The sequence below is a fragment of the Pelodiscus sinensis genome, chromosome 30 (genome assembly GCF_049634645.1).
Source record: "Pelodiscus sinensis isolate JC-2024 chromosome 30, ASM4963464v1, whole genome shotgun sequence".
In the NCBI taxonomy this organism is placed as follows: Eukaryota; Metazoa; Chordata; order Testudines; family Trionychidae; genus Pelodiscus; species Pelodiscus sinensis.
The window spans coordinates 13414516-13427152 of record NC_134740.1 but is presented as its reverse complement, the minus strand read 5'-3'; the positions used below and the strand labels follow the sequence as shown (position 1 = coordinate 13427152).

The window sequence follows — 12637 nt, the reverse complement described above, 5'->3', positions numbered from 1 at the left end:
ACTTTAAAAACAACAGGTGGCCCTGTGACACCTTTGAGGTGAATCAAATGATATAGAATCGTGAGCTTTTGTGGGCAAAACCCACTTCCTCAGATGAATGGGAGTGGAAGTAAAAGAAACCAGGAGATCTATATAACAGCAGAAGTCCCTGTCAATTGTAGGATCTGTGTTAATTAGGCTAATTAAGTGGGCTGGAGGTGTGCTCATTATGCAGTACAGCTGTCCCATGCCCACCCCCACCCTTGTCTGTGGGTCACATTGTCCTGGACCACACGGTTTTTTCGAGAAAGGGTTTTTCTGTGGGTGTTTGTGGGAGATGGTTTGTCAGTAAACTTGCTCCTCTTACTTACACTTTCAGAAAGATACGTTACTTGCTCTGTCACCAATATAAATTTTTAAAAACCAGCAAATGATGTCACAGAGGAATCACAAATTGCCAGCCAACTTGGAATACTGTGAACTTCTATCAAAAGGCTGCAAGGCAACATGGGGAAAGAAAGCAGAGTCCTGTAAAGCTACCGAAAGAGGATTTACATGTGGTATTTATTAGACGCAGGGAGCGATATAAGCAGTGAATGATTTTGTGGCACCTTAGGGCATATCTACACTAGGAAACTATTTCAAAATAACACAAATCGATTTAATAATGCCCGAATTAACATCAAAACAGTGTGTCCTCACTAGAGGAAAGCCTTGAAATCAGTCCGAGGCCGGCTCTGTTATTGTGAACCCGCCACCTCGACTTAGAGCCCTGGAGAGTAATTACTTCGAAGTAAGAATAAGAGCCTCCGGAAAAGGGCACTTTTTCCGGAGGATCGGGGCCAGTCTAGACGCTCTTTTCCGGCTTTTTTAAAAGCCGGAAAAAAGCGGCGGACATTTTTATTTAAATGCCGCGGGGGATATTTAAATCCCCCGCGGATTTCCCTACGACGACTAGTGAAATTTACATGCCCCTTCCGGAAAAGGGGCCAGTGTAGACGTAGCCATGGAGTACACAGACAGGTTAGTAGTGACATAGACAGACAGTTCTCATTCTAAGAACATGCAAATGCATTTTATGATATAGGTCTAGAGATATGTCCCATATGCTAAGACAGTTGGTGTAATATTACACATGGATATACCCCCTCGTCATTATATGACTTTTGAACAGGGCTGCAGAGGGAATATAAAATCTGTCCCGCTCATCTCTGTCCCAGGAGTTACCATGTAGAACTCTGTGCCCTGCAAAAAGAAGGATGTGAGACAGGATTATCAAATATGTCCCTCCCGGACAATGCATCTATAAGATGCACCATGATCTCAGCACCTGTGTAATGCCGTGGAAAGGACGAGTCAAATCTAAGACTCATTGTATGTCCTGGTCGGGTCAGGAATTGAGGGATTAGTCAGAATCTGACGTACTAAGCCGTTCCGAGGTGCCGAGGAATGGTATTGAAAATCAGACCAGAGGGAGTACTAAGGAAATGCATTCAATAGACAGTAAAAAAAAGGAACACCCCAACCCAGCACAACCAAAGTCAAATATGCTGCACTTGAGCTGCAGGAGCAGGAAAAGGAGATGCTGAAACAGACTGTTCTGGGGAGCTGGTTGGATTTTTCCCGGTGTTGACAATTTTGGGGAAGATGGCTGAATTTGCACATACCGGGGTGAACATTTAAAAAATATTTTTTGATTTGAGCTTTTTATTTGTGATATTTCAAATGTTGAAGCTATACATTCTGAACCCCACTAGGACTAAATCATCTTAATTGATTTTTCAAAGAACTCGAAAATCTGGCCAAAAGGTTCTATCACATTTTTACAACAATGTGGCTATGTCTACACTGACAGGTTCTTGTGCAAAAACTTGCAGAGTGTCTACACTGTACGGGCATTCTTGCGCAAGTAAATTTACAGTGCAGCGTCGGAAAACAGGCCTTCTTACAGAAGAGTTATTCCTTTCCCCATGAGGACAAAGCCCTCTTGAGCAAGAGCTCTTGCGCAAGAGGGCAGTGTAGACAGGCAACATGAATTTCTTGTGCAAGAAAGCCCTATGGCCAGCAGAGCTTTCTTGCGCAAAAGAGTTTCCACACTGCCATGGATGCTCTTGAGCAAAAGCACAGCTCTTACACAAAAACACGTGGCCGTGTGGATGTGCTTTTGTGGAAGACCTTTTGCGCAAGAACTCTTCCGCAAAACAGTTCTTACGCAAGAAGTCGCCAGTGTAGACGTAGCCAGAAGTTATTTAGAATTTGCGTAAGAAAAGTTTCTCTTCCAATTTTCTTGACAGGATGACAACAGGTTAACATTTTTCAAAAGGCAAAGATTCAAGTATAAAAGTGAGGGCCAATGGGAGTAATTCATCAAAATGTTTAGGAATTTCCCTCAGGTCCCTTGTTTTAACAAGCTCTGTGTTTCGACCTCTGATTTCTCTGGTTGTGAGCAAAGATACCTTTCTCTACTGTTTTTCTGAAGGCTCCCTTCACCTCTTTGTTCCTCAGCGTGTATATTAAGGGATTTGACAATGGTATGAGAATTGAGTTCATTAGAGAAACCATGAGATCCCTCTCTGGGGTTGAGCTAGATTTGGGCAGCAAGTAGGTGAAAAGGGCCGTTCCATAGAACAAAGTCACCACCATGAGGTGGGAGGAGCAGGTGGAAAAGGCTTTACGCCTGCCCTCCGCGGACGGCAGCTTGAGGATGGTGGAGATAATGAGGATGTAGGACAGGATTATCAAGAAAAAAGGGCCCATGATGAAGACAACAGACACCGTGAAGACCATGATCTCGTGTTTCGATGTGTCGGCACAGGCCATCTTCAACACGGGTGGGATGTCGCAGAAGAAGTGGTGGATGCGGTGGGAGCCACAGAAGGGCAGGCTGAAGATCCACGTGGTCTGAGCTACTTCCACCGAGATCCCAATGAACCACGAAGACCCCGCGAGCTTGGCACACACCCGGCCGCTCATGATGGTCGTGTAGTGCAAGGGGTGGCAGATGGCCACGTAGCGGTCGTAGGCCATGGCTGCCAGGAGGCAGCATTCTGTGAGGCCAATGATGGTGATGACATACATCTGAGCAGCACAGCCCGCAAGGGAGATGGTCTTTTCCTCCACCAGGAGGTGAACCAGCAGCTGAGGGAAGACACTGGTGATGTAGCCAATTTCCAGGAAGGACAGGTTGACGAGGAAGAAATACATGGGGGTGTGGAGGGTGGGGTTGAGCTTTACCAGGAGGATAACAAGCAGGTTCCCCATCAGGGCGACCAGGAAGATGACCAGAAGCACCAGAAACAGAAGGATCTGCAGCTCATTAAGGTAGGAGAACCCCACCAAGATGAACCCATCAGAGATGGTCTGATTCTCTCCTGGGTCGCTGTCAGAATAGGCCATCTGCAAGGGTGAGAAAGACAGAGACTGAATCTGAGACACACCAGGCATGTGGGTTTAATGAAATACTTCACCCTGGTTTCCTTGCAGTTGGGAATTTCCAAACGAAATGCTGCTAGAAATCGGTCCAGGAACACAGTAACTGGGGCCCCTCATCACGAGCCATCAGCTAGTGCCGCTGTTTGGAGGTCAATAAAGTGATGCCAATGGAGATCAGCTGGAGAAGTTCCATGCCAGTGGAACGACCGATCATTTACAACAGACGGGGATGGGGCGCACTGATTCTATGGGAGCTACTGACGTTTATCCGAGCAATGGAGGCATTTGAGGTCCCGGTATCAGGGTTCGATTCTTTTTTTCTTCACGTGAAAATTCAAAACTGGGTCCTTCCTTCCTTTCTTTCTCTATCCCTTTCTTCCTTCCTTCCTTCCTTCCTTCCTTCCTCTATCCCTCTCTTCCTTCCTTCCTTCCTTCCTTCCTTCCTTCCTCTATCCCTCTCTTCCTTCCTTCCTTCCTTCCTTCCTTCCTTCCTTCCTTCCTTCCTTCCTTCCTTCCTTCCTCTATCCCTCTCTTCCTTCCTTCCTTCCTTCCTTCCTTCCTTCCTTCCTTCCTTCATCCCTCTCTTCCTTTCTTCCATCTTTCCTCCATCCCTCTCTTCCTTCCTTCCTTCCTCCCTACATCCCATTCTTCCTTCCTTCCTTCCTTCCTCTATCCCTCTCTTCCTTCCTTTCTTCCTTCTTTTCTTCCTTCATCCCTCTCTTCCTTTCTTCCATCTTTCCTCCATCCCTCTCTTCCTTCCTTCCTTCCTCCCTCCATCCCATTCTTCCTTCCTTCCTTCCTTCCTTCCTTCCTTCCTTCCTTCCTTCCTTCCTTCCTTCCTATCAGTTCTCAGGAAGTCCAAGTTTGCTTTTCTGAAGTCCAGGGTGTGTACTTTGCTGTGCTCCTTCCTTCCTTTTGTCAGGATCCTGAAATCAACCATCTCATGATGACTGCTGCCCGGTTTGCCACCCACATCTACTTCCCCTACTAGTTCCTCCCTGTCTATGAGCAGCAGGACAAGCTGCACACGGCACCTGGTCGGCTCTTTCAGCACTTCCAACAGGAAGTTGTCCCCAGCATTCTCCAAAAATGTCCTGATTCAGTAGGGTCAATATGGAGTGGAATGGACAATAGAAAACTGCCATCAATGTCAACGTCAACGTCTCTCATGGAAAACATCAATGATGGTGGAACCATCTTCAGAAGGCATTTTGATTCAATTTTTTATTGGTCGACATTTGTACGGGCTTCTAAATTAATGGAGAAATTGGCTCACCATGAGGATCAAGGGCCGCAGAAAGTCTCGTGGCTGGCAGCTGAGAGATATTTTCCGTTCTCTTCAAGGTGTCTGGACACACCAGTGACACACAGGAGAACACGCGAGCAATGGAAGAAGCGCACGTTCTGTGGAGAGAGAGTTGAGGGAAATTCAGCTAAACAGACGAACAGTAAACTCTTGGGCACCAGATGCACAGAATTTGCCAGGGTCAGATCCTCGGAGCAGAGTCTCTTATTAGAAGAGATCGGACTGAGCCCACCCACCCAACCAACTCTGTTCAGATCCGCTTACAACAGCGACCTCAAGAACCAACATTTCTGCTCGCACACCGCGGATGAGGAGGCGGGTCGGGAACAGGGGGAGTGAAGACGAGAGAAGGGAGAAGCAATAAACAGGATCGCCAGCGCACCACCATCAAAATCGCTCAGCACAGTCATGGCTTGGTGAGGAGCGAGTCTGGGGCTCACCTGTCTCCCTGGGGGGCCCAAAGGAAATCTGGGAGCAGAGCCTCACCTGGTGCAAATGAGCATCACACCCCTCGACCTCACCCACAACTGAGAAATTAGTTTTTTTATTCTGATTCTGATTCTGGCCTGCGTATTTATACCTGCCTCTGGAAATTTCCACTACATGCATCTGACGAAGTGGGTCTTTGCCCATGAAAGCCTATGCTCCAACACTTCAGTTAGTCTCTAAGGGTGTGTCTAAACTACAGGGTTTTGTCGACAAAAGTGGACTTTTGTTGACAAAACTATACCTGCGTCCACACTGCCTTTGCATTATGTTGACATAACGTCGACAAAACTCAGCAGTTTTGTCGACGTATATAAACCTCATTCTACAAGGAATAACGCCTTTTATCGACAGAGTTCTGTCGATAGAAGGCATTATTGCATCTACACTGTCCTTTGCGTCCAAACCTGTTCTGTCGACAAAGGGGCTTGCTTTGTCGACAGAACTGGATGTAGTCTAGACGCTCTATGTCTACATAAGTTTTGTTGACAGCTTCTGTTGACAAAACTTATGTTGATGTAAGCCTGTAGTCTAGACATACCCTAAGGGTATGTCTACACTACCCTCCTAATTCGAAATAGGAGGGTAATGTAGGCATACCGCAATTGCAAATGAAGCCCGGGATTTGAATTTCCCGGGCTTCATTTGCATAAGCGGGGCTCCGCCATTTTTAAATCCCCACTGGTTCGAACCCCGTGCCGCGCGGCTACACGGGGCACGAACTAGGTAGTTCGAACTAGGCTTCCTAGTTCGAACTACCGTTACTCCTCATTCCACGAGGAGTAACGGTAGTTCGAACTAGGAAGCCTAGTTCGAACTACCTAGTTCATGCCCCGTGTAGCCGCGCGGCACGGGGTTCGAACGAGTGGGGATTTAAAAATGGCGGAGCCCCGCTTATGCAAATGAAGCCCGGGAAATTCAAATCCCGGGCTTCATTTGCAATTGCGGTATGCCTACATTACCCTCCTATTTTGAATTAGGAGGGTAGTTTAGACATACCCTAAGGTGCCACAGGACTCCTCGCCGCTTTTGCAGTTTCAGACTAACACAGCTACCCCTCTGATACTTGAGAAATTAGTGGAATTCAGAACAATCGGGAAGAGGGTCAGAGAATGAGAGAAAGAGAGGGGGGGTGTGGGGATAGATAGATAGATAGATAGACAGACAGATAGATAGATAGATAGATAGAGTGAGTGCGGGGATAGCTAGCTCAATAGCTAGATGTGGCTACAAACATAACTCACACACTCAAACACAGGCTGAGATTCTCTGCCCACGTATAGAGAATGGAAATGAATGAATCACTGTTGTGATTTTCCTCCCTTTGCAAACGGGGCCAAACCCACCGAGATTGAAGTGGGCGAATGGCCGGGCGCTTGAGTCGTTGATTCGCAGCCTTGCATGTTTGAGAGGAGACGCTCCCGCCACTACCTGCCGGCGCTGGGTGTGCAGAAGGAATCCAGGGTTTTATTTCCTTCCCTGGCTTGTAGGAACCAGTCCCTGGAGGAAACGTCTCTCATATTCCTTGGCAGTAGAGCAGCCCTGCCTGGCACTGCAGCCAAACACCGGTCCCTCGCTCTGGCACGTCACGGGAATTGCGCCGTCATCAGACTCATCCAGCTGGTTTTCGATAGGACAGCTCTAATGGGATTTACTGACTGTGTTAAACAGCGTGACACTGTGGTCAGGAGAAAGGAGGGATGGTCCGTCCCAGACAACACAACACACCGAGTCGGGGCAACAACCGGATTTATTTTAAAACCATCTCCGTAAACTGTTTTCCACGCCTTCCGAGAATTCGAGGGGTTCACATCCGCAGGGATAGTCCCTTGAACGCGCCGGCTGTAACTCTTTATAAACTCAGGTCACCCGTCAATGTAGTGCAAGGTGTTATGGGCTGTAAAATATCCCCCCCGCCTAGATTTGAACACTCTGTTAAGTTGCTCCACAACCTGCTGTGATTTTATTGTAACAAAACGGCGGACGCCATGCCGCTTCCACAATCCTCTTAAAGATTTCTTTAAAAATTCTCTTCCCCGATCAGTTTGCCATTTTTGTGGCACGCAGCCTGCGTTGAAAATAGCCTTTCAGGCTTTGCCTCCCTTCCCGGCCTGCCTTGTCCTTTAGGCCTAAGGCCCAGGCGTACTTCGATAGAATGTCGATGACTATTCAAACGTACACAAACCCCCTCTACATTACATCTTATTTAGAAAATTTCTATTTTCTCATTTCTATTTTCTAAATTTTGTTTTCCAAACAGAAAGCTCAAATACTAGACTGTCCAGTTCAAAACCGGACACCTGGCAACCTTACTCTTTCTCTGTGTCTGGAGAACCAGCGCATCGGCACCAACTCTTCCGGCCATTGTGCGCCCACCTCTGAGACAACGGTCTTGGGGTTTTTTTTAACCGTATTTGAGCAGGTTGGTGTAAAGCGTTAGCATCCTGCTCTGATGTTACCTGTCTTCTAGTCACAGTTTTACTGTGATTTTTGGCTGCTTGAACGAGGGGGTTCACCCCCCAAACCTCCCAACTTCCCCGGGGCTGTAATATATTTTCTTTAACAGAGCTGTCGGCGTAGACATGACGGTCACATGTGTTAGTCAAAGACGTTATGAGGACGGAGGGGACACAGTCGCACGAACGAATTTAATAAAGTTTTATTAATCACCTGGTTTAACACCCCACTGCTATATACATCGGCCAAGCTGGACAGTCCCTACGTAAAGGAATCAATGGACACAAATCAGATATTAGGAACGGCAACATACAAAAACCTTCAATCTCCCTGGACACACAATTGCAGATCTCAAGGTAGCCATCCTGCAGCAAAAAAACTTCAGGACCAGACTTCAAAGAGAAACAGCTGAGCTACAGTTCATCTGCAAGTTTGACACAATCAACTCTGGATTAAACCAAGACTGTGAATGGCTCGCTAATGACAAAAGCAGCTTCTGCTCTCTTGGAATTCACACCTCCAGATCAGCTGCTAGAAGTGGGCCTCATCCCCCTTGATTGGATCCACCTCCTCATCTCCAGCCTGATCCTGGCCTGCATATTTATACCTGCCTCTGGAAATTTCCACTACATCAGGGGAGTCCAAACTTTTTTCAAAGAGGGCCAGATTTGATGAAGTGAACATGCGTGAGGGCCGACCATGTTGCCTGACATTCTTTGAACCATTAAAATTAAATGCAAATTAACTATTTTATGCGACGTTTATTGCACACGGCATACTTTTCATTGCGTCACATGGATGACAAATCTAAACAGGTGTTAAATCACTCGGCCTTTCATATCTGAAGGCCAGATGAAAAAAAAATCCAAGAAGCTGAAATATATGTCAGGAACATTGTAAAGTACATTACATATTATTGGTAATAAAGGTTGTCTGTCAACTTTTAAGTTCAAAAAATATGAACAGGAACATAACACCAAGTCTACATGTTGTATCCAAATATATTTATAACTGATTTAGACCAACTGACATTAACTGAGATTTTACAATGTATTCATCTCAATACATATGGATTCGTTGGGGGCCATAAAAGATAGATATTGCCAGATTACCTGTGGGGCCGTATTAAACCGGAACACGGGCCGCAATTGGCCCGTGGGGCGAACTTTGGACATGCCTGCACTACATGCATCTGACGAAGTGGGTCTTTGCCCATGAAAATTTATGCTCCTACAGTTCTGTTAGTCTATAAGGTGCCACAGGACTCCTCGCTGCTGGTTTGACACACGCTTTTACGGCCATCTGGAACATGGGCAGCGTGACACGCCCCCGTCATCACCAATAGGCAACCCGAGCTGATTCATTCTTCCACTTTGTCCTTTAGGCCTCGAGATCCACGCGTTGACACGAGCAAAACCAGCTGACGCGAGATAGATTCACGCCCGCAGGACAACCCAGGTGCAGCTTCTCAAAGGCCTCTAAAACGACATCGTCAAGCTGTTGAGAGAGTGTCAAAAAGAGAGTACGCGCCTGCTGCTGGGTGTTAGATTCACACAACCCCGGGTAAGTTCCTAACCCCCATTATAAGGGCTCGACAATCTTTGGCAAGTAGCGAGTAGATTACAACCCAGAAGAGCCGGATCCGGAGATCTGCACATGCGCAGAACGCCGGACAGCGCGGCTGGCGAGCGGGGCTCGCCGTGGTGCCCTCACCTCGATCTTTCATTTACTTGTTTGACTCCTCTTCCATTCACCTTGTTCTCTGGTGACTCCTGCAAGCTGCAGTTGCCTTCTTCCACAGGGATGGACAATGAGAGACCAATCAGCTTGTCAGGCTACCTCGTAAGTCGTTAGGTTTGGGGTTTGGATTCTGTTGTATCCACCAGTGGCTGGGCCAAAGGGCTCCCTTTGGCTTCTGCCTCCTCCTCAGAACGGCACAGATGTAGCGCTTTCTCCGCATGCGGTCCAAGGCCCTCGGCACTAAAATAAAGTCCAACATTCTGGCGGGAATGGTGAAGGAGTCCATGTTTCCTCTCAGCGTTTCCACGATTTCTGAACACGTGGTTTTGGAACAAGATGGCCTCTTTTGTGTGGAGCTGGAACTTCTGGGGAGAGTGCTATGCGCTGATTGATAGAGGGTGGCGGGGGAAGTTCTTAGCGGGGTCACATGACCCATTTTGGGGTGGGTCAACCTGCACCCGCAACTGCCCCCAATTGGTCAAATCAACTTTTGGGGTAATCCTATGGGGACAAAAACCTTCCTCATTGATAGAGAGTGGTGGGAGAAGTTCTTAGAGGGGGCATATGACCCACTTTGGGGTGGGTCAACCTGCCCCTGGAACTGCCCCGATTGGTCAAATCAACTCTTGGGGCAATCCTATGGGGACAAAAATCTTCCTGGTTGATAGATGGTGGTGGGGGAAGTTCTTAGAAGGGTCACATGACCCACTTTGGGGTGGGTCAACCTGCCCCTGGAACTGCCCCTGATTGGTCAAATCAACTCTTGGAGCAATCCTATGGGGACAAAAATCTTCCTGGTTGATAGATGGTGGTGGGGGAAGTTCTTAGAAGGGTCACATGACCCACTTTGGGGTGGGTCAACCTGCCCCTGGAACTGCCCCTGATTGGTCAAATCAACTCTTGGGGCAATCCTATGGGGACAAAAATCTTCCTGGTTGATAGATGGTGGTGGGGGAAGTTCTTAGAAGGGTCACATGACCCACTTTGGGGTGGGTCAACCTGCCCCTGGAACTGCCCCCGATTGATCAAGTCAACTCTTGGGGCAAGCCTATGGAGACAAAAACCTTCCTCATTGATAGAGAGTGGTGGAGGAAGTTCTTAGAGGGGTCACATGAACCACTTCTGGGCAGGTCAACCGGTCCCAGAACTACCCCTCTCAATCGGTCAAATAGGCTCTCAGGTTGGTCTACAGGAGCAAAACCCTTCCTGATTGGTAGAGGGCAACGGGGGAAGTTCTTAGAGGGGTCACATGACCCACTTCTCGGTGGGTCAGCCTGCCCACACAACTGCCCCCCTGATTGGTCAAATCTGATCTCGAGGCAGTCCTGTGGAGGCAAAACCTTTCCTGATTTGTAGAGAGTGGCGGGAAGGGTTATTCGAGGAGCCTCATGACACCCTTTCCCTCCGGTCATGTATCCTGCTTGACCCCAGATACGCTGCCCCCAAGGGTGGGCCTTCCTGTGACGGGCTGGGGCCTAAGGGATCAGAGGGTGGTGCCCCGGACTCTGGGGTTCACCCCTCAGGGAATCCCCAACCCTCCTACCCCCGCCCTCCCTCCGACCCACGGCCAGGACCAGCTAGGCCCTGCCTCGGGGTCAATTGGGTCTGACAGGGCCACTCCGCATTGGCAAGGGGAGGGGACCTGCTGTCCCCCCCCCCCCCCCACAGCCCTAGTGCCCTCAGGCCTCACCTCCAGCCCTGCAGCCTGGGAGGGAGGCCTGGGCAGAGCCCCCCCACCCAGCCCTGCCGGCCTCTCCCCAGCCCTGCCCCATCTCAGGAAGCCTCCAGCCTCCTGTCCCCTGCCAGAGTGTGTCCGTCTGCGCCCCTCCCCGAGCCCTTATCCCTGCAGCCCAGCTGGGCCCGAACTGGCTGTCCCGGCCCCACTGGGGGGCTCCGCTCTCCGCCCCCTCCCCTGGCTGCGTGTGACCCTCACAGGGCCAGAGTGGGGCAGACGCCCTGTCCCAGGGACCAAGTCACTGCTCCAGTTACAAGTCCGGGTTCACACGGCGTGAGGGGCGGCAGGAGCCCAGGGCCGGGATGGCAGGAGGTGGCGATGTGGGATTCAGGGGCACTGGCAGAGCTGTGCGGTGGGGGCAGACCGGGCACTGTGGGGAGGGGCTGTGGGGCAGGGCCGAGGGGCGAACTGGGGGCCGGGGGCAGCCCAGCAAAGCCGGTCACGACCCAGGTACGTTGGCTGATCCCTGCCTCTCTCCCTGCAGCCGGGCTGCCTGGCGGACCCGGGGGACTCTCCGGTCTGTTTACAATTTGTTTTCCCACAATCCACCCCCCTCGCTAGGCCGGGCCGGGGGGGAGCGAAGGAATCGCCTCCCAAAGGGCCTCGCAGGCCTGACCCCGTCACTGCCCACAGCCGGGGCGACTGGCCACCGAAACCAACCGGCCCCTTCCCCGGCCTAACTCCGCTCAGCGCCTCTGACTCTCCTCCCTGATCAGCCCCCTGGGCCTGCCCCCCGCATCGCCCAGCAACGCGCCCGGCTAACGACCCCCCATGGGACCCACTTAAACACCCGGCAACTTTGCTTCTTAATTGCGGGCGAGGTTTGTCGGCTCCCCGGCCGGGCGCGGCTCCCAGCCGAGCGCGACTCTCCTCAGAGCGCTGATTAAGGCCGGCGGCGTTCTAACGACTTGTGCATCCTCCCGTCAATCCCTACAGAGTCCCGCTCGTTAGCCGGGCTACTTGGAGAGATTTCGTTTGCGTAAGTGTGTTGCTCAGAGGGATGGTTTTAACAAGCAGCTCACGAAGCAAGGAGTTCCTATTTGTTATCGGTGTCCTTCACGAGAGACAGTGAAATTAATGTTTCCATTACACGGAGCAGGGTGCCGTCATGTGGGACAGCCGCCCTGCCAGATCTGGGGTCAGATCTATAGACACGTCAGCGCCCGTCAAGTCAAGCACTCACCCACCACGGACAGACAGGCCCTTGCTCCCTCCTGCCGGGCCTGTGAGACTGGCAGCCGGAGTCAGAGGCAACAGCCCACGGGCTGTGTGGTTAAAATGGACGTGAATGTCCCTGGCTGTGAAAACACCCACCGTGCCCTGCCGGAGAGCAGAACGGCCACACCGGCTCGGACGAACGGTCCGTCTAGGCCAGGGTCCTGTCGGCTGCTGGTGGCCAGGGCCAGAGGGATTGCACAAGCCAGGCCAAGCACTGGATGACCCATCGCCTACCATCCAGTCCCTGTTTCTCGCAGCCAGACATCCGGAATAGGGGGGTTGCA

At 50.4% G+C, this 12637-nt stretch overlaps 1 protein-coding gene across 1 annotated transcript; it reads right to left on the bottom strand.

Moving 5' to 3' along the window:
• Positions 1–2382: 2382 nt before the first annotated feature.
• LOC102452606 (olfactory receptor 10A4-like) lies at positions 2383–3375 on the bottom strand. Its single transcript, XM_006114032.2, has one exon. The coding sequence runs from the start codon at positions 3373–3375 to the stop codon at positions 2383–2385; it is 993 nt and encodes a 330-aa protein (XP_006114094.2).
• Positions 3376–12637: the final 9262 nt, after the last annotated feature.